The following is a 26691-nucleotide window of genomic DNA, read 5'->3' as shown; positions in this document are numbered from 1 at the left end:
TTGAAGGATGCCATTCATTGATTTTACTTAGGACTTTGGGCATAATTTAGTTTTTAAAAATTCTGCTGCTAAGAAAGTTGGAAAACAGTTATATTCCCTTAAATTGTACCTAAGAGGAAAGAGACCTGCAGAGGAGTAAGTTTCTGTTTCTATATAAACAGAGGAATTTTGCACAACCCAAATCATGCAGAAACCTCCTAGTAAGGACTCCACGGGTAGTTATTACGGGCATTGTATTTTGAGAGATGAGCTTCTTATCACTTCTGGAAATGCCTTAAATTAAAACCTGACATCTAAACGAGGCTCCCTTCTCACCTTAGAACATCAGCTTTTAAAATAAAGGTGTCATCGGAAGTGTGGAGACACCCACAGCATCACAACTGGAATTAATCTCTGGTTATGCCAATGTAGGTCTGCCTGGCAGGGTGAGTCTACCGCTCGAAAGCGGCACAGAGGAAATCCTGCCTCCCTCTGGTTCAGGCCCGGAGTTAGGAGCGGAGATTCGCGGCAGAGGGCCAGAGCCCGGAGCAAACCAGGCTGGGGAGCACACCTAGACCGCGGCTCCGGAAGCGGCCGCGGCCCCGACCGGAAAGCCCCCGGCATCGCCCGCAGGAACCACGCCAGGCCCGCGGCTCCAGCCAGACCTCGGGTACCACGCGCCTAAGTGGGAAGCGGCACTGACGCCTGCAGCATCTCGCGAGATTTCGCCGGCTCAGCCCAAGTACTGCGAGTTCACCAAAGCGGGGAAAAATAAGCCAGCGGGCGAGAGCCTGTGAAGCCCGGGCTGGGGCACTGGGGTGGCAGCTGCAGGGGGAGCATCAGCTACCGGCGTGAGGCGAGGCAGGGCCGGTGCACCGTCCGCAGCCCCGTGACCTGGGCTGCCGGTCCACTGACGCGCGGCCCCGGGGCGGAGAGAAGGGAGGCGGCCGGGGAGCCCGCTTCTCTTCGCCGCAGAGGGCGGCGAGGGAGGGAGGTGAAGGCGTGGGTGGAGGGCGACGGAAGAGGAGGTAGCGGCGCGGAGATCCTCCCGGCCACATCACTGAGGCGGCGCGTAGCCGCGCCTGCTCCCCGATTGCGTCGCTCGTGTTGCCCGCACTGCCCGAGGCCAGGCGCGGACTGGCTGGCCGCCATCCTCGCACGGGCCGCTTTCGCGTGGGGCCAAGCAGGAGCCGCGAAGGAGCGGTTAACTGAAGAGCGTCCGCCGCGCGCCGCCGCGCGCCGCTGCGGGACCGCGGGTGGGCGGGCTGAGGGGCGGGGGAGCCTCCGGCCCCGCCTCCCGCGTGCTGCTGCTCCAGCCGCCGCTGCCGCCGCCGCAGCGGCTCCGCCGAGGCTTTAAACAGCGGGGCCCGCCCCGCGCCCGCCGCACTCGCACGCTCGCTCGGCTACCGGTGGCTTCTGTGCCCTCCTGGCTAGCGGCGGCCAGCGGGCGGCTGGGAGAGTGACTCCTTCACCTGGCTTTGCGGCCGCGGCCACCGCGGACCAGGGGTGCGGAGGGCGCGCTACCGGAGACGGCCGCCGGGCTCAGCAGTTCCGCCGAGGGTTGGGCAGCGATGGAGCTGGGGCCCACGGCGCCCTCCTCCGGCGCCCCTGGACTGGCCCGGGTCGGGGAGACGCCGCCAGCCGCTGCGCCGGCCGCCGCCAGGGTGGAACTGCCTGGCACAGCTGTGCCCTCGGTGCCGGAGGATGCTGCGCCCGGGAGCCGGGACGGCGGCGGGGTCCTCGGTGAGGGCGCTGCGGCAGGCGGAGACGGGCTGGGCAGACCCTTGGGGCCTACCCCGAGCCAGAGCCGTTTCCAGGTGGACCTGGTTTCCGAGAACGCCGGACGGGCAGCTGCTGCTGCGGCTGCGGCGGCGGCGGCGGCGGCTGGTGCTGGGGCGGGGGCCAAGCAGACCCCCGCGGACGGGAAAGCCAGCGGCGAGAGCGGGCTGGCTAAGGGTAGCGAGGAAGCCAAGGGGCGCTTCCGCGTGAACTTCGTGGACCCGGCTGCCTCCTCTTCGGCTGAAGACAGTCTGTCGGATGTGGCCGCGGTCGGAGGCGAAGGGCCCAACGTGAGCTTCCAGAACGGCGGGGACACGGTGCTGAGCGAGGGCAGCAGCCTACACTCCGGCGGCGGCGGCAGTGGGCACCACCAGCACTACTACTATGATACCCACACCAACACCTACTACCTGCGCACCTTCGGCCACAACACCATGGACGCTGTGCCCAGGATCGATCACTACCGGCATACAGCCGCACAGCTGGGCGAGAAGCTGCTCCGGCCCAGCCTGGCGGAGCTTCACGACGAGCTGGAAAAGGTGAGCTCGCCCAGCCCTCTTTTCTTCCCCAGCGCCTGGTGCATGCTGACCTCGGGATGTGGCTGCAGACTCTTCCCGGGTGAGCTGGCGAGAGTGGACATGCAAGACTTGCTGGCATCTCTGGATTCAGCTGTCAAGGGTGGAATTGCAGAGGAATGTAACTTAATCTCTTAAAAGTTTGTAGCGGGTTTGGCTAGTTACGTGATACTGGAGAGACTGCCTTTAACAAACTTCCCCATCCAGTTATGTATCTCGTGTGCACTTTCTTTCTCACCCACGCTTAACAGTCACCACCCCTCTGAATGACAGTTGTGTTTGTGGGCCCCTGAGAAGGGAATGTGCAGGAGGTTTAGGTGAGGACCTCTCTTGGGAGAGGCTGGAGAGCACCTATCAGCTATGTCCTTTTTAAAGATTGTATTATGTGGCTTATGTACGCCTATTAGGGATCCCAAGAGTGGGGACGTTGGTGTTTGAAGGAAAATTTTAGCGGGGTGTGTTTACGGTCTATGAGTTATTAAAGCTCAATTCTTGCAATCTTGAAGATGCAAAGGATCATAGAAATCTTAAGTCTTGGGACACACTGTTCCAGATAATGACATAAATCTATTTTTTTGCAATGAAAACGTTTTGGGAAAGATCTATATTTAAAAAAAAAGGTAGGGGGAGGGGCGAATCTTTAAAGAAGTAAGGGAAACAGGAGAATTGGTTTTTCTATAGAGGATGACCAGAAAGACCTATGGGGTCTTTGCGATAAGCAGTTATACTTTGTAAATAGAAAGCCATCCCCATAAACTCATTTATTTTTGTGTATCTATTTTTTAGGGTCACATAAGACTTATTTCTTCAATGTTCAATATCATTGTTTTGAGATAACATTGGTACTTTTGAGATTTTATTAATGTTTAACTTCGTTATGAGCCGGGATTACTTGAAGTCTTTCCTTTACAAGTGTATAATTACTACATTGATGGAATTTTGTGAACAAGAGGATGGTATCACATAGGTTGATATGATCATAGTGTGGAAAAGTTTAAATCCAGTATGTGATTTCTTTTGGATATAATTATTTGATCTCATACAGTCATTTCATACAAGACTGTACTTGTTCCAGTGTTTGATAATGTAACATTCACACAGAGGTAATTACAGAGGTCCCAACTCTTACAGCTTATTGATTGTTTAAAAGCCTGACGTCATGTAGCTTTAGATAATACTATTCTTGTTATTGCATTGCGGTATTTTGTCGTAATCAGAAGCAAAACAATGTCTAAAACGTTTGTTTTATTCATACTCCTGTAGTTTCTTTCAATTCTCTTCTTTTTTCTTTTCAAAACTCAAAAATCACTATAGACAAAAGTAGATAAGGAACGGGCAATTTACCTTTTCTTAGAACGTTTTTACTAATGAAAATATTATACAGATATATTTTAGATTTATTTTACCAAAGCCAAGTAGGTGAACAGTAAAGCGATCTGTATTTGCCCACACATTTTAGAAAGACTTCCAGTTGAAAGTTTTATATCTTGAGCTTATATACTTCCTAGGGAAGTTTTTGCTATTTTAAATTATCTCAACGAAGCACTTCAAGTTCTCTAAAACTTTAGATTGTGTGTGTTTGTGTTTTTTGCTTGACTTTTTGGTTCAAAGTGCCTGAAAAACAACTATTGTTAGCTGTACAGTAGTTGAAGAAGCCACTCAACCTCTTAGCTTGAACTTTCCAGGGTTATCATGAAAATTAGAAAAAATGCAATAAAAGTGATTATGTTCAGTGCCTGAAAAATAATGGCTAGAGTAGTTATTATTTCCCTCTTATAGTGGCCCTTCAGAAGACTCTAGGATCCCAATTTTAGATTTTCTTAATTCTTATGTTATTAGGTGAATGTAGTATATAAAGTATTTTATCAAGTTTCATTTTTGCAACAGGTAGTTAATTCTTCATATTTTTTTTTACCTTTTGCCACTCATAATCTTTATGGCCACTGTTTTATTGGGTTGACTAATAACTACATTATTGAAGATAATTTTGCTTAGAATTTTAGCAGATGGATTAAAGAAATGGTGTTAAGTAGTACAAATATGACTACATACCACTGTTGAAGGAGGTACAGACAGGTGGGGTGATAAAGTAGGTTGGCTGGATCCCCGGAAGTTGTCCCTTACACTGTCTAAATTGACTTCTACCTCTCTAACACTTTCTCTAGTGATTCTAGCCTTCAGTGAATTACAATATTTAGAATTTCTGTGACACCTAATTCTAGCAGTTGACTGATTGGCATATACTCTACTTTGGTCTACTAAGTGCATAAGTATCTACCATGGGACTAACCCTGTTGGGAACTATAGAAGAACAAAAGAAGTTAAAGACCTCAGAAACTTGTTAGGGAAAAGGACTGGATTATCTTCCCTCCAGTTGAATTCCTTTCATTATCCATCACTGATTTTTTAAAAGCATTTTATCTATATGTCCAACTGTAGGGGAATAAATATCCTTGGTGCATCTTGCTGTGTTATATAGCCATTCTAGTTAGTAACGGCACTCATGAGTTCTCCATTTATTAAATAGTTATTGGGGAAGGGAGTATTTTAGATGTTGGCAACATGGTTGTGACACTGTGGGATTATGTGGTGATTAGCAAACCTGCTTCTGCCTAGACATACATTAACAAAATAGGTGGACAGATAATAACTTTTTTTTTTGGTATTATGTAGGAAAAGGATACTTGTAAAGATATAATAGGACCTAATTTTAATTGGGTTTTGGGAAGGCCTTTTTTGAGAAGTATGACATTGAAGCTGAGACCTGAAGGGTAAGTTAATGATTTGGTATAATGACAGTCCAGACCAATGGGACAGCGTACATGAAGGTAATGCGGTGAGAAAGAGTGGTGTATTCAAGTAACTAAAAGAAGATCAGTGTTTTTCATTATAAACGTACTGGGATGCTATTGAAGAATTTTGTGTGAGGTAGCCACATGATCCATTTTGTTTTACCATCTCTAGGCTCTGGGTGGAGAATGGATTGGCAGGGGCAAGAATGGAAGAAAAGAGACTCAAAATGATTACTGTGGTCTGGGTGAGAGATAGTAAAGGTTGGTGGCAGAAAGGACTGGGTGTGGGAGTGATATAGAAGCTGACTTCCAGATTTTAAACTTGAGAAACTTAGTAGATGTTGGTACTGTTGCTTAAGGTGAGAAAGATTGAAGGAGGAATAGATCTGATGGTTGGGAGAAGTTTGTATTTCAGGCTATTCTGTTTGAGTAGCCTGTAAAGACATTTATTCCAAGTTGTGTATGTTTACATATAAAGGTTTGGTTGCTTTAAGTCATGGACTAAATTACTTAGGGAGAGTGATAGATAAGAGAACAGAAAATAAGATCTGGTATTGGACCTGGAGATGGTTTAAAGTTCTGTTAGAGATTGAGGAGCCCCTAGCAAAGGCAGTTAAGGAAGAGCTGCCATACTATCAAATAATCTGGAGAGCAATGTTGGGGGGAAGCTAAGAGAAAATAGTTTTTAAAAAGGCAGAAACTCTTCAAAGCTAATACCAGGAATTGATTTTAAAATGTGTATACGTACACACAGACCCCCTGCCCCCCCACACAGTGAAAACTCAAAGTATGGATATTTGGCCCTACAGGAAGAAATAAAAAGTGGAGCATAACAGGGTAGTATTTGATAGACATCTTCAATGTGTTTGATGGAATGCAAGATTATCAAATGTGGAAAGTAGAGTGGTGGACAATCCATATTAGCTCTGAGTGGATATAAAAGGTTATTAAAATAGTTTTTGTTTTTGTTTTTTGTTTTACCATTTTGACTGTTAAACTATAATTTCTAATGTTTTTGTTTTTGAAGATAGCATTACTCTTTCAGTTGTCTTTGGGCCAAGGCTTAGGAGCCTTTTGCTGGTGGTATGTCAGAGGTTTCCATATGGTTCCTCTATTTTTGTCTTTCTCATTAGCAAGGGGGAAAGGTCAAGGGAGCAACTGTATTGTCTTTTATGTGTCACATTGCTTGTTGGATTTTCATTAATTCCTAAGAAACAGGTCTTATACACATTTTACTCAAGATAAAATGGGCTAATAGAAGAAATTGGCTGGGTGCAGTGGCTCACGCATGTAATCCCAGCATTTGGGGAGGCCGAGGTGGGCAGATCACCTGAGGTCAGCAGTTCGAGACCAGCCTTACCAACGTGGTGAAACCCTGTCTTTACTAAAAATATAAAATTAGCCAGGTGTGGTGGCACATGCCTGTAATCCCAGCTACTTGGGAGGCTGAGGCAGGAGAATCGCATGAGCCCAGGAGGTGGTGGTTGCAGTGAGCCAGGACTGCACCATTGCACTCCAGCCTGGGCAACAAGTAAAACTCCATCTCAAAAAGAAAAGAAAAGAAACAGAAGACATTGCTTAAAAGCCACTGATACAGAAAGTACAGCTGGAGGATAGGTACCATGGTAGGAGCCTGTTGTCCCGGCTACTTGGGAGGCTGAGGCAGGAGGATTGCTTGAGCCCGGGAGTTAGAGAGTGCACTGTGATCATGCCTGTGAACAGCCAGTGGTCTTCAGCATGGGCAACACAGCAAGACTCTGTCCAAAAGAAAAAGTAATACAGCTGGATTTGGATTTCACATCCAGGTTTTTCTGACTTTAATGCTAGGACATAGTAGCAACAGGTTCTTCTCATTTTCTCTCTTCTTTTCTGTCCCTTAGACCTGTTCTAAGATAAAGATGTTGAGGAGGACCTCTTGGGGATTACTACCACCATTTCTCTACCTTGAACTCCTGAGAGTCGTATGATTATGTAACTGACAGAAATGAGGAGATGTGATGATTTAAATGTTGACTGTTATGACTTCTTCATTAGCATCTTTGTGGTTTTTTTGTCTTCATACAGAGAATAGGCACTTAATAAAGATTTGCTCATGAAATGTACAGATCAGGTAAGCAGTTCCTGTCACTTAACAAGGACTTTAAGTAAAACGTTAAAAAATTACAATATCTCTTCTAACACTGAGCCACTTCTTTGAGTGGGCTGTGTTGATATCTGGTCAAGAAATTTCACACACTATTAATCGTTTCAGTGTATAGCTTTAGTCCTTGAAAGTCACCCTAGAGGAACAAGAATGTGTCTCACCAGGGAAGGGGAAACAGTAGAGTAGTATCCAGGACTGGGTAAAGGTGGGACACTGACTGATAAGAAATATTTACATGTGGCAAAGTCAAATTTGGCTGATTTCACAGTTTTGCCAGGGGCTCTACCCTGCTAAACCTATGCCACTTGCCATTGAAGCCAGGCTTACCCATAATGCTATATGCATTCTTCCTGGTATACACTGACTAAATTAGTTCTACAATGTGGCAAACAGGTAAAATTATAGTTACTGGTTTGTTAAATAGTTGAATTTAAGAAAACAGCTTTTAATTTTTACCTTAAAAATTTTAATTTCCTGGGTTGAAGGAAAGATAAATTTTGGGATTTAAAATAGATCAAAAAATCAGTAGATTACTAATCATAATTGATAATCTTCTCTATCTACATTTATGTTTATACATTTTAGAATCCTGTTAGACTAGAATTTAAAGGACCAAAATAGAGTTTCTTGGTTTTTATGTGTTGAGTGTGTTTGCTTTCAATGATTTTTCCTTATACATTTCATATATGTATTTGGGAAGTCTATAGTATAGTTCCATGCTGAAGTGAAATAAATGTGAACCCAGTTATTCAACAAATCCTTATTGAACATCAAAAAAAAAAACATTGTTCTAAATGCTGGAGATATAGCAGTGAACAAAACGAAGTAATGGCCTTTCATTCTAGTGGTAGGAGATAATAAACAGGTCACATGTAAGTACTGTGAAGAAAATTTAGCAATGAGGAAAATTAAAAGTGGCTAGATGATGGCTGGGGTGACGCTGTTTTAGCATTGTTAGGGAAGTCCTCTGTTATGTGAGCAGCCACTAGAAGGAGGTGCCATGCAAATACCAGGGAAAGAACACTCTAGGTAGAGGAACATTAGACACCAAGACCCTGAGATAGATGGGAGTGTGGTTAGTGTGATTGAGAGACAGGGAGGTCAGCAAGACTGAAGTAATGAGGCATCAAAACACAAAAGATGCTAGTGAAGAAGTCATAATAATCAATATTTACATAATCACATCTTCTCATTTCTGTCAGTTACATAATCATTTGACTCTCAGGTGTTCAAGGTAGAGAAATGGTGGTGGTAATCCCCAAGGGGTCCCCTTCAACATCTTTGTTACCTTAGAACAGGTCTAGGAGATAGAAAAGAAGAGAGAAAAAGAGAAGAACCTGCTGCTACTATGTCCTAGCATTAAAGTCAGAAAAAAAAAGTCTGTGATAGCAGAGAAAGACAGTGGGTAGTGAGAACCAAATAGTGTAGACCCTTGTACATCATGATCAAGACTTAGGATTTTACTCTGAGTGATTTAGGGGAAGGCAGGGTTTTGAGCACAGATGTGACATAATCTGACTTATGTTTTAAAGTACCACTCTGATTGTTGTGTAGGCAATATACTGTAAGAAGGCAAGAGTAGAAGGCAGGAAACCAGCTAAAACCTACTGCAATGGTTCCATAAAGATAATAATGGCTTTTACTGAGGTGGTAGTGATTGATACAATGAGAGGTGTTGAGATGCTGGTTGTGTTTCAAAGGTAAAATTGTTGGGATTTGCTGATGGTTTCGATGAAGGATGTATGGACAGGGTAATACTGGGGTTTTCCCCCTATTTAGAATGGAGTTGATATTAATGGGGAAGTCTGTTAAGAAGGGCAGGTTTGGGAGGTGGGCTCAAAATTGGGTTTCATTCTACAGATTAACAGGTAAAATTGCAGTTACTGGTTTATTTAATAGTAGAACTTCAGAAAGCAGCTTTTAATTTTTAGCATAAAAATGTGCCTTTGCTTTTCGGGTAAAACCGTGAAAACGAGTCATTTTTCAAGTACTGTACAAAGGGGCGAGGAACTAGTGGGTTGATTCCACAAAGTGAAAGCCCATTGAGGGTGAACAACAAGGAAAATTACTTAAAATACTGAGGTTAAAAACATATTAGTGATTTCTCACTTGAAAGCTCCTATCTTCTGAGGGCCTCCTTTGTCTTTTTCCAGTTTTCACTGAGATCTCTACCAATGCTATCTTAAAGGTATTACGAAAAGCTTATAGCTGATAGAAAACATGGTGATTTCTAATTGAAAGAAGGGGGAAAGCTGAAAAGCAAAAATAGCTTAGTGGAATGTTGACTCTCAGCAGAAGCTAATTATGGCTAGTGCATTTGTAATATCATTGGGCTCAGAAATTTCTCTGCCTTAATTTTTAAAATAAAATTCTGTGCTTTTTCTGAATAGTCACAAATTAGATATTCATCTAGGTTGAGAATTCTAGAAACCTGTGGGGTAGTTCTTTGTTGGGTCAGTGTAAATTATTTCCTCCATCAGTTTAGCTTCAAACAGGGCATGCTAGCCATTTTGGAGACTTGCGGGTGGGGTGTATAGGTGGTGTGGTAGGGTAGGCTTGAGTATTCCAGTTGGGAAATACATAGAGAACCCCTATCATCTGAGACCTACCCTTCCCACAGACTTCTCTATTAATATCAGCTTCTTTCTAAATAGATTACTCTGTCCGTACATCCCCCATCCAGACTACCAGCAAATCCCAACAATTCTACCTTTGAAACACATCCAGCATCTGAACACCTCTCATTATATCAATCACTACCATTGTCATATCATTAAGATGATAAAACTGTTATCATCTTAATGGAACTGTTGCAGCAGTCAAGATGAGAGGAAGGGGGATGATTAAAACATTTAGCTACAATTCAAGAATTGGGCTACAGGGCTGGCTGTGTCTTGGAAAGAGATAGGAAACTTCACAGAGCATTACTGGGCTGAGGGCTCCAGTCCCAAGTTTAGACTAGCAGTTGTTGAGATTATGGCTTTTTACCATTTGAGGTCTTTATCAGTGCCGCCCAATAGAAATATAATATGAACTACATATGTCGTTTAAAAAAGGAAAGAAACGGGCAAAATTAATTTATAATATATTTTATTTGACACTGTCTAAAACATTGCAGATACAATGAATATTAAAACATTTATAATGAGATATCTCAATTTATTTTTTTGTACCAAGTTTGAAATCCCATGTATGTTTTTCCTATACAGTATAGCACATCTCACTTCAGACAAACATTTCAGTAATGCTGAAGTAGTAGCTCCCTGTGACCTTTGGTTATTGTATTGGACAGTGTAGATGTAAACAGTACTTTGCAGTTTGGTTCGGAGGGCCTATGATTTTTATTTTTTTTCTTGGATATTTAACCTGTCAATAGTTTACTTCCATTAAAGAAATTCGGGTAGCTTCTATCTGACAGAAAAAGTAGAATCTTTTATTAAATTCTCATTCGTTTCCAGGCACAAACTCGCTCCTTCCTTTCTCAGCCAGACTTATTGAGAGTCTTGTATATAACTGCTGTCTTTGCTTCCTTACCTTTCACTCAAACAGCTGAAGTGTGCTTCTGCTATATATCGTTTTGCCTAAATAGTTCTTGTTAAAGTCACAAGTGATCTCCATTCTTATCACACGTTTCTGGAAGCTGGTTTGTTTTTTTTTTTATTTTTATTTTTTTTTTTTTTTTATTTTTTGTTTTTTTTTAGGTTTTTTTTTTGTCACTTTCTTGGCTTCTTAGTCTTCCTTCTCCCTTTCTGGCTCTTTCAGCCTGGCATCCTTTGCAGTCTTCTTCTCTGACCTGGACATCCTCAAGGCTTGATTTGGAATTTTCTTCTTCCTCATTCCTCTTTTTTCTCTCCTTATGCTACACAATCTGTAGTCCAATGACTCCCAACATTTTGTCTTCTACCCATACTCCTTCTCTGAGTTCTGGGTATCCAATGCTTGCTTGACATTTTTGTTTTATGTCACCTCCAGCTCACAAACTTAGTATTTCCTCCCATTCCCTCCAAAAACAAAAGAATCTTGGCCTTCTGCCAGTGTGTGCTGTGTCTTTTGGAATGGTACCACTGTTCATCATACTGCAAAAGTGAGAAACCTCTGGGTCATCCTTGACATATTTCTCTCATTCTCCCATCCAATTAATCACTGAGTTCTATCAACTTGAATTTCTAAATATTCTTTTCATCTAAGCTGCTACCATTCTATTAGGTTGGGGCAAAAGTAATTATATTTTTTGACATTGAAAATAATGTCAAAAACTACAATTACTGTTACACCAACTTAGCTGCAGCAATAGCGTGGTAACTGGGCTTCTCATATTCACTATGCTTTCCCATCACTATTGTGCTCAGAATGATCTTTTTAAAACAAAACTGGTCATTGTCACCCAATACTCCCTGCATTATGTAGCTCTGGTTTGCCTCTTCAATGTTTCACTTGCTCAGTGGCACAATCATTCCTTTGGCCATGTGGTCTTTGTACATGGTACTCTCCATGGACTCTTCCACTCCTTCCCCTATCCCGTACACACACTGTTAACTTTCACTTTTAAGATTTCACTTCAGTCCTTATTTCCTTTGAGAGGAAGCCTTCATCCTACAGTCTAGAACAAACTCATTTTCCCTTAGAGGCTTTATTTTACTTAGTGGCAGTATATCTTTTAACATGGTTGCTTAAGTTGACTTAAGCTAACTTCAAGCTCCATGAGAAACTGACTTTGTGATTGATCACCATATGTCCCTGGTATGTAATATAGGCCTGACACAGTAGACCCTCAGTTAATGCATATTGAATAATAGGCCTAATTCTTTACATATTAATGTGGTACAAAAGAATCTTACCTTATGTTTGTTGTCTAGATTCTCTAAAGGATATTTGGCAGAGAAATTACCCTGTTTTCTACATGTGACTTTTAAGACCCAAAAGAGCTGAATGACCTGTCCAGAATCATAGACATGTAAAGGCAGCACTGGAGATTAGAGAAGGCATTATTAAGTCTCAGTTAGCATTTATTTTCAGTATCCTACAGTTATCCTACAGTATCCTACAAGAGCTTACTGCATAAGCTTTTGTTATTTTGTTATTTTATTTTTTTCTTTTTAAAATACGACAGATGTTTTTACATCCATTGAATATGGATGTATCTCTTCCTAGTAGGAAAATGTTCAAAAAATTAAGAATAAGAAAGTTTCTCATACATTGAATCTTACTTAGTTTTTTTCTATTTCCTCTGCCATCACCTGTCTATATCTTCCAAACTATGATATAAATTTTTAAATGTAATATGGGTTGTACTTTCCAATGACTAGTAACTTGTGGCTGTTAAATTTAACTTTAAATTAACATTGCATTAAAAATTCAGTTCTTCAGTTACTTGAGTCACATTTTAAGTGCTTAATAACCACATTTGGCAAGTTGTTATCATTGGACAATGGAGATGCTGAAGATTTCCATCATCACAGAAGGATGTATTAGATAGTGCTGTCAAGGGAGATGATATCTAAAAGAACTTTTTTCCTTCCTTCATTCTTTATTCCTTCTTTTCTTCCTCATTAAATAGTCACCAGTATTTTAAAATCATTAGAGCCTCATGTTCTTCTAATTTTGCATAGGATCCTTCCTTAAATAAAGGTGTCTAGAACACATTAGGTCCTCAATGAAGTGTTTGAATCTGTGGAATCTGTCTCTTTGTGAAAGTGGAGATTTGGGTCTTCAAAGGTCAGTGAAGAATTTAATATTGTATAAAATGTTAGTTTCCAAAGCATTCTTAACTCACATATCTGCATTTCATCTTCAGTCGTTGGAGTAGGTGGATTTTTAGAAGGTCCTGGAGTAACAGTCTCATTTTGCAAGGCTGTGGTTTTGGCTTCAAGCTAATACCTGGTGGGGCAGGATCTTTTTGAAACCAGGTCTTGATCTCCCTGTTTTTGTCTTATGGGCCAGTGATTCCAAAATTTCTGAAAGAACCACCTGGGGAAAAATGACAGTTTCCCCTTTCCCAAAGAATATGTGCAGTGTTTTGTTATTATAAACAGGCAAAGTACGTTTTATTAAACCCCGTAGAGCAAGTTTGACCAACCTACAGCCTGTGGGCCACATGTGGCCCAGGAGGGCTTTGAATGTGGCCCAACACAAATTTGTAAACTTTCTTAAAACATGAAAATTTTTGCGATTAAAAAACTCATCAGCTATTATTAACGTTAGTGTATTTTATGTATGGCAGAGACAGTTATTCTAATATGGCCCAGGGAATTCAACAGGTTGATACTCTTGGAGTATATGTGGTTTTTAGAGTTCTCCTGGTGATTCTTAGAGAGCCTCATTTGAGAATTGGTGTCCTAGACCATGTTGAGTCTTTGATTACCGTATTGAGAGTAGAGTCATTTGTTTTCGTTGATGTGCTGATTCTCAATTTTGAAATACCCTGATATAAATAAGTACTATCTATCAAAGATATGGCTTTAATTATTAGATAACTGTATACTAAATTGAATTAAGTTGTCAATTATTAAACATCTGATATGTTTCAGGAGTTTTCTGTAGCCTGGGCATGACAACCTTGCAAGCTAGTTGACAGATGGACAGACTCAAGCTAGTATCAACTTGAAAGTGGTAAACACTGGATATAGGAAAGGTAATAGTTATTAATACCTAACTATTTAGTGATACACCCTGGATATTAGAAAAGATTAAGAAAAACATCTATGTTTTTACACACTAAGTATGAGCAGAACATGATATGTTGCTCATTAAGAGTACTATTCAAATGCTGTGGGGATATCAGACATACAAGTAATAAAGTTAAGTTTGAATCCTGATGAGTTATGGCGGAATATTTGGATCTAGGTATTACCCTCGTTATTTTTTTTTATAAAACCTGATAGTTTCAGGCATAACTTATCAGACTTGATATTTTGGAAACTAAGTGTTATGGTAAATAACTCTTGATTCTATAGGAAGATTTTTTCTTTGAAAATTAAAATGTGATATTGCTTTTGATTTCTTTAATCAGCAATTTGAATCTCATTATTTTAGTTTAATATAAAACTGCCACAAGAATTGTGTACTCACAGTATTTGCAAGTAAGTATTTTAAAGGAGAAATGTTTTCTGGCACAGCTGGTGAGGACATAGCCTCAATACTAACTTATCTATAAATTTCTAGAGATAATAGATTTGCCCAAGATTGGGTTTGAAGAAAATATTATACTGTCTTGCCTGTATCAGTCCCAATTATCAGGCAGATTTGCTGATAAGAAACAAAGTTAAGAACTGGTGATTAAGCAAAATAACTCAATAACAACAAATAGGCATTCACAATCAAGGGCTTCGTGGCATCTGTACTTTGAGACTGTATAGTTACATTTCATACATAGTTATTAGAAATATGGCTGTCTGGTTTCTGGAACCCAAGGTAGGCTGGAAGTGGAACTGACTCAACACTGGCAGGTGGATCCAGAGAGAAAGAGCATCTTGCAGAAATAGAAGATAAGAAAATCATGAAAAGTGGAACCAAAGTTCTCAGAATTTTGATCATTGCAACATCTTCATCTAGCATAATGCTAATGAAAATGACAATGTTTAAATCCCAATACGAAAAAAGAGTCAGTGAACTGTACAATTTTGGAAAATTTCAGTCTCAAGCCTTCCTAGAATATTAGATTTTAAGAGTCTAGGAATTAACCTTTTTCAAAACCCACACTTTAAAATTATATTTCAAGAGTTTCATTGTGCATTGCTTATTTCAGATGTTTCTTGTTTCATGAGGAAGAGGAAATAATATAGAAAGTTTGAGAAATAGAGAAAGTAACTTAAATACCTCAAATCCTTAACTGTTCTTGCGTTTTTGTGTGCAACTTTAAACTACAATTTTATGTCCTAATTTCCCTACCTAGCATTAAGTAATGTTAGTAAATAAGTAATCAAAGTTTCCTTTGGCACCTATAGAATATTTGTATAGTTATAATACTTTAAAGTATATGTACCATAACTTTCTATTTCATGCTCTTTGTACACTATTTAGTCCATTTACATTTATTGTGATTTGGTTGTAATTAGGCCTGATGTGTTGTTTTCTTTTACCTGTTTTTTTTTTCTTGAATCCTCCTTTTCTGCCTTTTTTTGGTGCTTTTTTTTTTTTTTTTAATTTTTTTTTAGTTTTTTTTCTTTGCATTATTTTTTAGTGGTTACTCTATTTGACTATTGAATTTCTTCAGCTGAAATATAGGAATTTTAAGAGTACTTTTTCTTTCCTTAGTGCTCTTGTCATCTGCATGATAAACATGTTGTACTTATTGCATTCAACAGTTACATGACTTTAAACAAAGAGAAAATAAAAATATGTATGGTTTTTAAATATTTTCATTTAGATTTATTCTTTTTTATTTATCCGACTGCTTCCCTTCCTTGGGCACTTCTTGTAATACAGGACAGTTGGCAACAAGTTCTCTTTGTTTTTGCTTATCTAAACATGTCTTTATTTTACTGGAGTTTTGAAGGATAGCTTTGCTGGATATAGACTTCTTAGTTGACAGCTTTCTTTCAGCCTTTTCAGTATGCCAGCTCAATGTCTTTTGGTCTCCATTGTTTCTGATGTCAGCCAATTGTGTAAGATGTTATTTTTCTCATTGCTTTCCAGATTTTCTCTTTACCTTTGGCTTTCAGCAGTTTGTACCTCAAGATTTTATTTTTTTGTGTATCCTTTGTAGGTTTGTTAAGTTTCTTGAATCTGTAAGTTGATGTTTTTCACTTTTCCTTCTGCCATTTCCATTCTGCTGTTACATCCACCTAATGAATTTTTTATTGTAATTATTTTTTTCATGAATTTCTTGAAAAATTCCAGGTCTATTTCTAACTTTTAAAATATAGTTTTCCTTTCTCAATTAGATTCCATCTCTGTAACTTATTGATGTATTTACCTTTTTTAAAAAACATACTTATTACAGCTATTTTTGGAGTCTCTGTCTTCTGAATTTAACGTATAGGCCACTTGGAGATAATTTCTAATGACTGCTTTTTTTCTTTTTCTTGAGTGTGGGTTACATTTCCCTGTTTATCTGGATGCCTAGCAGTTTTTTTTTTTTTTTGATGGAAACTGGCCCTGCAGATACTACATTATAGTGATTTTGGGTTTTGGGGTTTGTTTTTAAAAATATTCTTCTGAAGATTATTGTTGGGTTTTTATTTATTTATTTTTTTGGTTCTAAAAGGCACTTTTTATCTAGGCTCATACTGCACACTCTGTACCCCCACCCACACTCCTCCCCATACAATAGCTGATATCTCTGTTCTGTTTTGTTTTTGTTTTGTTTTTTATGGTTTCCAGGTACTTATTTTTTTAGCTTGGCCCTGGTGGTCTCCCCTACATTTGTGTAATTTGGTGGCCAGCAGAGATTCAGGGGCTTACCCTTGCTATCATTCTACTTTTTCTAAATATTTTCACTTAATTTCCAATTCCTCTGTTGACTTTGGGCTCTATTTTCTGATATTTCTAGTGAGTAGGGCTTTACTCTCAGCCTTTTAAGCTATATGCAATTGAGAAAAGCTCTCCATTAAAAAGAAGCAAAGTCACAGATGTCACAAAGTGCAGCTACATCTATCAAGAGTATTTTCTTTCCTATCTTTGCTTCTTTTTCATTTACTCTGGTTTCTTATCCATGTACATACAGTCATGTTGCTTGACAACTGGGATACTTTATGAGAAATATATTATTAGGTGATTTTATCATTATGCATAATGATACAAACCTAGAGAACATATTCTACTACACACCTAGGCTATATGGTATAGCCTGTTGCTTCTAGGCTACAAATCTGAACAGCATGTTACTGTATGTGGTTGGAACATAATGGTAAGTATTTAAGTATCTAAACATAGAAACCTAAATCATAAAAATACAATGTAAAAGATAAAATGATACACCTGTGTGGGATACTTACTATTGAATGGAGCTTGTAGACCGAAGTTGCTCTGAGTGAGTGGTGAGGGAATGTGAAGGCCTAACCCATTACTATACACTACTATAGACTTATAAACACTGTAAACTTAGGCTACATGAAATTTATTTAAAAATATATTTTTCAATAAATTAACCTCAGCTTGTTTTAACTTTTTACTCTATAAACTTTTAGATTGTTTAAACTTTTTGACTCTTTTGTAATAACATTTGGCTTAAAACACAGACATTGTACAACTGTACAAGAATATATTTTTGTATCCTCATTCTATAAACCTTTTTCTGTTTTTTAAATTTTAGGTTTTTTTCTTTTAAACACTTTTTTGTTAAAAACAAAAACATAAGCACAAACATTAGCTTAGGCCTATAAAGGTTCAGGATCATCCATATCATTGTCTTTCACCCCCACACCTTGTCCCACTGGAAGATCTTCAAGGCCTATACACATGGAGCTGTCATTTCTTATAATAACAGTGCCTTCTTCTGGAATACCTCCTGAAGGATCTGCCTGAGGCTGTTTTACAGTTAGTTTTTTTTTTTTTTTTTTTTTTAATAGGAGTAGGCACTAAAACAATGATAAAAATTGTAAGTACATAAACCAGTAACATATTTATTATTGTTATCAAGTGTCATATACTGTGCATAATTATATGTGCTGTAGTTTTATATTACTGTCAGCTTAGTAGGTTTGGTTACAACAGCATCACCACAAACACATGAGAAATGCATTGCACTACGCTCTTACAATGCTGCCATGTCAGTAGGAGAGGAATGTTTTAGCTCTGTTATAATCTTACGGGACTATTGTATATGTAGTTTATTGTTGACAGAAACATCATTATCTAGCATATGAGGGATTTAACTCTTAGCATTTCTGCTTAATAGTTTGACCTCTAGGAAATGGACTTCACCTCTGACCCTCAGTTTCCTTATATGAAAAATGGGAAAGGTAATAGGGCTTGAGTATCCCTAATCTGATAAGCTCCAAAATCTAAAACTTTCTGAGTTCTGACATGGTGCTCAAACGAACTGCTTGTTGGAGCATTTCAGATTAGGGATGCTGAACCCCAGTAGGTATGATGCAAATACTCCAAAATCCAAAAATATCTGAAATCTGAAACACTTCTGGTCCTATACATTTTGGACAAGGGATATTCAACCAGTATTCATAGTGAGAAGTATCATAAATTTCTGTGAGAAATACATGAAAAACCAAGTATATCTTATGTATCCAGGTGTATACTAAAATGTAGTTTTTAATTACATGGTTCATTGTACATACTGCTTTTCCAGAGTTTTACCCATTTGTGGTGCTGCTAGAAATGTACTTCTCTATCTTCTTATCAACTTTTGGTTCATCTTTAAAATAATTTGAAATGTAGATTGCACCATTATTAATTGATACTGGAAGATATAAGTTTTCTGGTAACTCAAAATATTTTTAAGCTTTTAGTTTGTTGACATTAGCAAGTTGTGTGGGATTTGAAGCAATGCTATTTCTAATGCATTTTTTTGGTCACTCAGTCTTGGTTAGTAAAGAACATGATGGGCTAGATAGAGGACTGAATTCTATGTAATCAGCAGTTCTGACTTGGTTCATTGTAAAGTCACATGATCACACCGTCCACTTTTATCTGTGGCACTTGAGTTTTGAGCTTTGCATTAATACCAGTGGATATTAATAGAGCATTGTTAACCAGAGCAGATTGGATTCCTATAAAACAATACTTTGTTTTCAAAGAGTAGTCTGTATGGGGAGCATTACACTGAATACACCAATCACCGACAGCACGGATAGGAAATGTTGGTAGCTTTGGGATGTGATATGATTGGCTAGTACTTGATTAAAAAAAAATGTTAGAACAATTGTTAGAATAAACCCAGCCACTTTGGGATCAAAATTTGTATACATATGCACATATTTTAGTTGCTAAATTAGCTGTGATTCATGATATTAATTTAACACTTTGACTTACCTAGTATTAAGAAGATGCTGTTAAACCATATAAGAAATTTTGATCTTTAAAGTATCTTTAATAACATTTTAATTCAGAAGTTTGTAGGATGAAAGTAGCATTTTTTGGTGGACTTTAATATTTTTGAAATAAAATTTTGGGTTTATTTAAATCAACAATAAGCTACTTGTCAAGAAAGTAATACATTGTATCTTAACATTTAGTTTAGTGCTCTAAAATAAAGATCCCCACTCTGCTGGCTGTTATTAACCATTATTTAATTTGCTTAAGTAATGCTGGGCCCAGAGGTTTTGTTTCTGTTCTCAGACTATGTAATCTCATATTAACCCTAGACATTCCTTTTGTAAAGTGTGTATCAGTTGCCACTAAGGTAAATAGGAAAGAGTTTATCATTTATTAAACAAATTTTTAATGTCAGAGAAGTTGTGAAACATTTCTAGAACTGTGACCATTGGTCTTTAAAGCCACATGCTTGTGCTATACTCTGTTGGCTTGGCAGATGGTGTGGTTGATAAATTGTTCAACACAACCATGCACAATGATGATTTCATATTTGTATGTGAAAGTCCGTGCTTTTTTTTAATCTTTCAGAGGTAATGTTAAACTCTTCCACTATCAAATTATAAGAAGCTATGTAGTAGAGTCTAGATTAGTAACGATTTACAGTATTTATTTTTATGTATTTTTTCAACATCCAGTTTTAAGCTCACAGTATGGGCAGTTGGAATAGCAGATCACTTATTTGTTGTTTATAATAACAGCCAAAATTTATTGCACTCTTACTCTGTTAATATCAGGCAGTGTACTAAGCATTTAACACATTTTCTCACTTCATGTTTTAAAAGTATATTTTTTTGTGGAATCTAAAATTAACATAACATATAAATGTAAAATGTAAGTTGTCAAGTGAACATCTACGTAATCACCACCCACATTAAAAAATATAGAATGTTGCTGGCACCCTAGAAATTCTCTGTGCACCCCTTCTAATCTAATTCTTCCACAGAATAGCTGCTGCCCTAACTTACGGTGATCACTTCTTTGGGGATTGGTGTTTTTTGTTTTTGTTTTTTTTTTAATGGTATTTGTCACCTTTATGTATACCTGAAGACTGTCTAGATTTTTTCTGCTTTAAAAATTTATATAAATGGAATCATACAGCGTATTTTCAATCTGTCATCTTTTGTTCACTCTTAGTTTGTGACACTCATTTATGCTGTGTCTTTTTGTAATTCACTCTTTTTTTTTTTTTTGAGAGAGTCTCACCCTGTTGCCCTGGCCGGAGTGCTGTGGTAAGATCATGGCTCAGTGCAGCCTTAACGTCTTTGTTGGCCCAAGTGATCCTCTGGCTTCAGCCCCCAAGTAGCTGGGGCTACAGGCAGGTGCAACCATGCCTGGCTAACTTTTTTTTTTTTTTTGTATTATTTATTGAAATGAGGTTTTGCCTTGTTGCGTAAGCTAGTATTGAATTCCTGAGCTTAAGTGATCCACCTGCCTTGGCCTCTCAGAGTGCTGGGATTATAAGTATGAGCCACTGTGCCCACCCCTCAATTAATTCATTTCAATTACTATTTATCTTCAATTGTATAAATATACTACAATTTCTTTATTCTGCAGTTAAGAATGTTTGCGACATTTCTAGTTTTTGGCAATTTTAAACAGTGCTGGTATGAACGTTTTTATACAATTATCTTGCTTCATGGGAGTATTGTATATCTCTAAGGATATGCTGAGTAGAAGAATTGCCAGGATAAAGTTATGCATTTTTTCAACTTGAAAATAATGCCCAAACTTTTTTTCCCTGGAATTGTTTTAACAGTTTATATTCTCACCAGGAACATATGAGAGTTTTTGTGTTCTGTACAATTATTATATTTTCTCACGTCTTCTCAGACAGTATGGACTAGATAATATCCCCATTTCGCATATGTTGGAACTGAGGACCAGAGGGATTAAATAACTTGCCAAAACACACACATTGCTAGTGAGTAGCAGAGCTGGGATTTGAGCCCAACTCTGACTTGAGAACAGACACTCATTTCTCTATACTGTTTCAGGACATTATTTGGAAAACAGATTCCTCATGAAAGCTCAACATTCATTTACCATATCTTTGATAAAAATGACAGGAAAGGTCTGTGCTGTTGTGGATCTTCCATTTTAAAACTTACTGAGGGAATGCATAGGTTACAAAACACCAAGTAAATAAAAAGATAATTACAGAGTATGGTATGTGTCATGAAGGAAGTAAAAGGGACTGAGAAGAAATGATATGTTAGGTGTTTTGGGAAGGAGAAGGCTGCCTTTAAGACTTGAAGGATGGGCTGGGTGCGGTGGCTCACGCCTGTAATCCCAGCACTTTGGGAGGCCGAGGCGGGTGGATCACGAGGTCAAGAGATCGAGACCATCCTGGTCAAAATGGTGAAACCCTGTCTCTACTAAAAATACAAAAATTTAGCTGGGCATGGTGGCGCGTGCCTGTAATCCCAGCTACTCAGGAGGCTGAGGCAGGAGAATTGCCTGAACCCAGGAGGCGGAGGTTGCGGAGCCGAGATTGCGCCATTGCACTCTAGCCTGGGTAACAAGAGCGAAACTCCGAAAAAAAAAAAAAAAAAAAAAAAAGACTTGAAGGATGAGAAAGAGCCAGCCATCTTCAAAGTGCATTTCACAGGCAGAGGGAAAAGGCAAACCAAAAGTCCCTCAGGAGAAAATACTTTAAAACCAGCATTTCAGCAAAAGAACATTATATCAAATTAAACATTTTAGTTAGAACTCTCAGTTATCTAACTTTTTAAAGTTAGATAAAAGTTATAAAAGTTTGGGGGATTATAAAATTCAAGGAAAATAGGATAATGGTCTATGGAAAAATACAGGATTGTTACTTCTATAACAATCAGACTAATGTTTTCTTTAATCATGTCAAAATATACCATGTTGGTAACAACATATTTATGACAGATCAAAAGAATTCCTTGATATTATTTTATTTTTCAAGCCTTCCTGAAAAAAGCATGGGTGTAGACCCAGGGGTCCAGAAGCTGCAGTAGGAAAATATCTAAGGGAAGAAAGAACCTAGTTTTACCTGGAATACAGATTAAAAAGAGTTGCTAGCTTGAGCAGCTAATGATGATTTTTTTTATTGGAAAAAAATTCTAGATAATGTAAAAACCTAATGATTGGCCTATTTTACCTACCCTCTCTACCAGAATAGCCTCCAAATAAACTTCCAAAGTTAAATAATACAAAACTCTGTCTAGTACACAATTTCATACTTAAAACATTTGAGTCTGGATGCAGTGGCTTAAACCCATCCATGCTTATAATCCCAGCGCTTTAGGAGGCCCAGGCGGGTGGATCACTTGAGGTCAGGAGTTTGAGATCAGCCAGGCCAACATGGTAAAACCTATCTCTACTAAAAATACAAAAATTAGCTGGATGTGGTGGCAGGTGCCTGTAACCTCAGCTACTCAGGAGGCTGAGGCAGGAGAATCACTTGAACCCGGGAGGTGGAAGTTGCAGTGAGCGGCGATCCTGCCGCTGTATTCCAGTCTGGGCAACAGAGCAAGACTCTTATCTAAAAAAAAAAAAAAAAAAAAAAAAATGATATGTCTTCTCAGGTGAGTTATCTGGACATTTTAGCAATTCTTCTTCAAAGGTAGTCTGGTACAGCTGTTAATAACAGTCCTCTATAGAAGTTTCATAGATGCTGTGTACCCTGGGAGATATTTTATTTTTACAAAGTACAGAATTTAAAAATCCTTTGGAGCTATCCAGTGCAGAACTTATGAGGACCATGTTAGAACCCCTTAGCTTCTGTAGATTTGGGAACAAAGGAATGAGGGAAGTAGATACCTAGAATAGATACAAAAATTGTGCAAAATAGATACCTAAAATAATTTACCTTGACTCATTTTAATCTTTGGAATTCTATCATTTGGAAAATGGTTGTGTTTTCACTGAAACTATCAGGAATTTAAAACTAGATCCAAAAAGAAAAATTATTTGCCTCTTCATTTTACAGAAGTCACTGTTTATAGCACATTGACAAGTTATTTTTCTCTTTTGGTGAGGATTAGAATAAAAAACATAATGAAACATCCTAAGTGGTAAGATTAGTGTTTAATATACAGGGCTGAAACTCACAAAGGAGGACTGATTTGGAAATGAACCTACGCCATCACTTATGACTTGACACATATACATGATGTTTAAAGTTATGAGTCTGGTAAGACAACCATAGGAAATATGGCATGAGCAAGGGAGATGAGTGTAGGACCAAGTGCTAAAGGGACTCCTACCACTTAACTGCTGGGTAGAAAAGGCTGAAAGAGTGTGTTGTTTCAAGAAAGTGAGTGGCCAACAGTATCAGATGCTACTTTAGGAGTTCAGTGAGACAGGGACTGAAAAATGTTCATTAGATATAGCAGCCGAGAAGTCATTGGATGTCTTAATAAAAGTGTTTTGGTGTTGTGGTGAGGGGAAGCCAGGTTGGCCTGCATTTAACAATGTGCTGCACTATTAGAAACTTTGGCTAGAGTTAGAGTGCAGTAAAAAGTTAACTATGGTTAAAGGAGAAAGAATGATCAAGTTAAGGTGGAAATTTGAATATACTAGGGAGAGAAGAGATCATCCATAGTGTAAAAATTATCCTTTTCTCTGCATCCTGCAAAGAAGTAATGACCATGGAGGCCAGAGTTTCCATCTTTTATTGTATTTTCTATATGCTCAGAAAAGTGTTCAGCTCCCTGTTTTCTGTTTTTTTCATCAGTTTGCATAGCTTCTTTACTTACCAGCATTTTATCCCTGGCCCCTCTCCTAGGTTCCAGTCATACATTTTTTTTAACTGCTTGCTAGAACTCTTTAATTAATTGTCTCATAGCTCCTCCAATTCAACATGTTCAACTGAATCATTTCCTTTTTGTTTACTGAGGACCTAGATATGTGGATTTTCCATTCTTTCCTTTATCTCTTCCTTTCTTCCTCTTTTTTTTCTCTCTCCTACCCTCAGTCCCGCTGGGAGACTTCAAATCATAATGCTACTTTTTGAAAGATCATTTTCTGGAATAATTCTAAATTTGTTAAGCTTCATTTAATATAAGATTACCCATAAAATCATTTATGTTTCCAGTTTTTACTTTTTTTAATCCATTAATATGGAATATACAGTAAAAACACAAATCCATCACTTCTGTGTAAATGGCAGAGTGAAGATTTTTATTTATGTACCTTTGTATCAGCATAATTTATAGTTCATAATTGCAGACTTGAAGCTCCTTGATTATATGGTTTTCATACTTTTTTTTGTGGACCAAATGCCATACCTGGTAATTCTCTTATTTTTCTTAAACCAATTTTATTTAAAGAAACAAAAGATGTGTCTTCCACTTGGGTTTTCTGGTATTTCAGAAAATTAAGACATTTATGAGCCCAATTTCATTATATTTAAGTCTACTAATTGAACTACAAATAAAAACAGTTACTTGCTTTTGACTTTTGGGTTGTATTTTAAAGATAAGTAAAACACTTTTAAAAAGAGAGCTGCCAGAAGATGATGGAAGATTTTTTATTTTGTGTGGACATAACCTTTATTTTAAAATAAAATATTGGCAAATTTACTTTATTCTTAGAACATAGTCATGTGTAGTGTGGTGGACAGCTAGTTGCAGAATTACTGCTAGCTCTTCAACTTTGAAGTGGAATTCGGTTTTAAACACCCACAGCAAAAATTTTAGGATGCCTGCATACTTTTGCATGTTAAAATGACACCCACATCAAATCTTAGCCTTGGAAAAAGTAGCCTACTAAGTACATACATCTTTAGTTTTAACAGAGATAGGAAGAGAGATGTCTTTTTTGTGTATATTATAGACATATTTTCTTATAATACTTGGAGGTTATATATTTTAAAGTCCGCTTTCACTAAAAAACTGAAGATCACTGTGTATTATATGGTGAAAGCTAAGGAACTCCTCTTTAAAGTTCATTGAATTAACTGACAGACATTCTTGTTCTGGCTTTATTTGAATATTTGAACAGTTGAATCATCAATCCCTATTCAGAGTCATTTCTCATTATTTGGGATTGTCCCTGACTCTACTGTTTGAGACAGTGGAAGTAGAGTTGAAGTAGGTAGTTACTGTGATTGAGCTACATAGGCCTCTGGTCTCGTGTGTGTGTGTGTGTGTGTGTGTGTGTGTGTGTGTGTGTGTGTGTATTTACTGTTTATGCATACTTCTAACAAGTTTAATGGTTACTTTTCTATGTTCATACCAGAAAACAGAAGAAAGAATAATAGGCATCTTAATTTTAAGCAGGAATAGGGCTAACAATAGGCAGACATATTCACTGAAATGAGAAGTGACAGTTTGCAGTCTCATACAAAGGAAGAGATGAGAATTATATTATGGTCCAGCAATTCCACTCCTAGGTGTACACTCAAGATAAATGAAAACGTATTTTCACCCAAAAACTTTAGACAGCTGTTCATGGCAGCATTATTCATAGTAGCCAAAAAATAGAACCAGCCCAAATGTCCCAACTGATGAATGAAAAAAAAAAAAAAAAGCATATCTGTACACTGGAATATTATCTGGCAATAAAAAGAGTGAAGTACTAATACATGTTATAACATGAATGAACCCTGAAAACACGCTAAGTGAAAGAACCCATATACAAAGCCCACATATTGTATGAGTCTATTTATATGAAATGTCAGAATAGGCAGATTCATAGAGACAGAAAATGGTTGGTGGTTGACGGGCTAGAGGAAGGGGGAATTGAGGTATTTCTTTTGGGGGAGATAAAAATATTCCAAAGTTGATTGTAGTGATGCTGAGAATAAGAATACAACTTTGTAGATATACCAAAAATTATTAACCTGTACACTTTAGTGAATTGTGTGGTATATAAGTTATATCTTAATGAAGCTTAAAAATAATTGCAAATTTGGGGTAATTTAAAATTTTATGGGGTTGGTTAGTTCCATATTCCATAAGCCTGGGACATCCCTTTTATAGTACAGTAAAATAATCTTTGGTTGATAATAGTTATGAAACTCCGTGCTTTAAGGAAAATACTTATGTCTTTTAGAATCTCTTTTGAAAATGTATAAACTGCTATTAATAAATGTTTACTGTTAAAGTTCATAATTAAATTCTTGGTATCTTAAAATGACTCATAGTCCATGTATTTCACACATTTGAGGTTATAGCTATGTCTATTAATGAAAACATGAGGATTAATTAAAAATTTAATTATTTTTCTCACCATTACAAAGCCTAGTTAAAATAATTTTCAAAAAATGTACTTAATTTTAAGTTCATCATTGTCATGAGAAAGGAGCAGCATGGTTCTCGGCCAGGTCAGCAGAACACCTGGTAATCCTCAGCTGGGCGTGCCTGGACAGGGGCTGTGATTGTCCTGGGGCAGTGGAAACTTGGCGTGCCTGCCCAGCACATTGGGTGGCACTCTTTGGAGTTGCATTGGCTGCTTTTTT

The 26691-nt window shown here is 38.2% G+C and overlaps 1 protein-coding gene across 2 annotated transcripts in view; it reads left to right on the top strand.

Annotated features, from left to right (window-relative positions):
- The first annotated feature begins 1363 nt into the window (after window positions 1-1363).
- Window positions 1364-26691, top strand: part of SLC12A2 (solute carrier family 12 member 2) — a 104190-nt gene continuing 78862 nt past the window's right edge. For both annotated transcript variants that reach the window (XM_017500988.2, XM_017500989.2), the window contains exon 1: window positions 1364-2297. In XM_017500988.2, coding sequence (XP_017356477.1) covers window positions 1551-2297 — 747 coding nt within the window. In that variant the 5' untranslated portion in view covers window positions 1364-1550. The remainder of the gene's footprint in view (window positions 2298-26691) is intronic.

Source organism: Cebus imitator, unplaced genomic scaffold (assembly GCF_001604975.1).
Source record: "Cebus imitator isolate Cc_AM_T3 unplaced genomic scaffold, Cebus_imitator-1.0 Scaffold275, whole genome shotgun sequence".
NCBI classification, from domain to species: domain Eukaryota; kingdom Metazoa; phylum Chordata; class Mammalia; order Primates; family Cebidae; genus Cebus; species Cebus imitator.
This window is presented reverse-complemented; position numbering and strand designations above follow the sequence as displayed.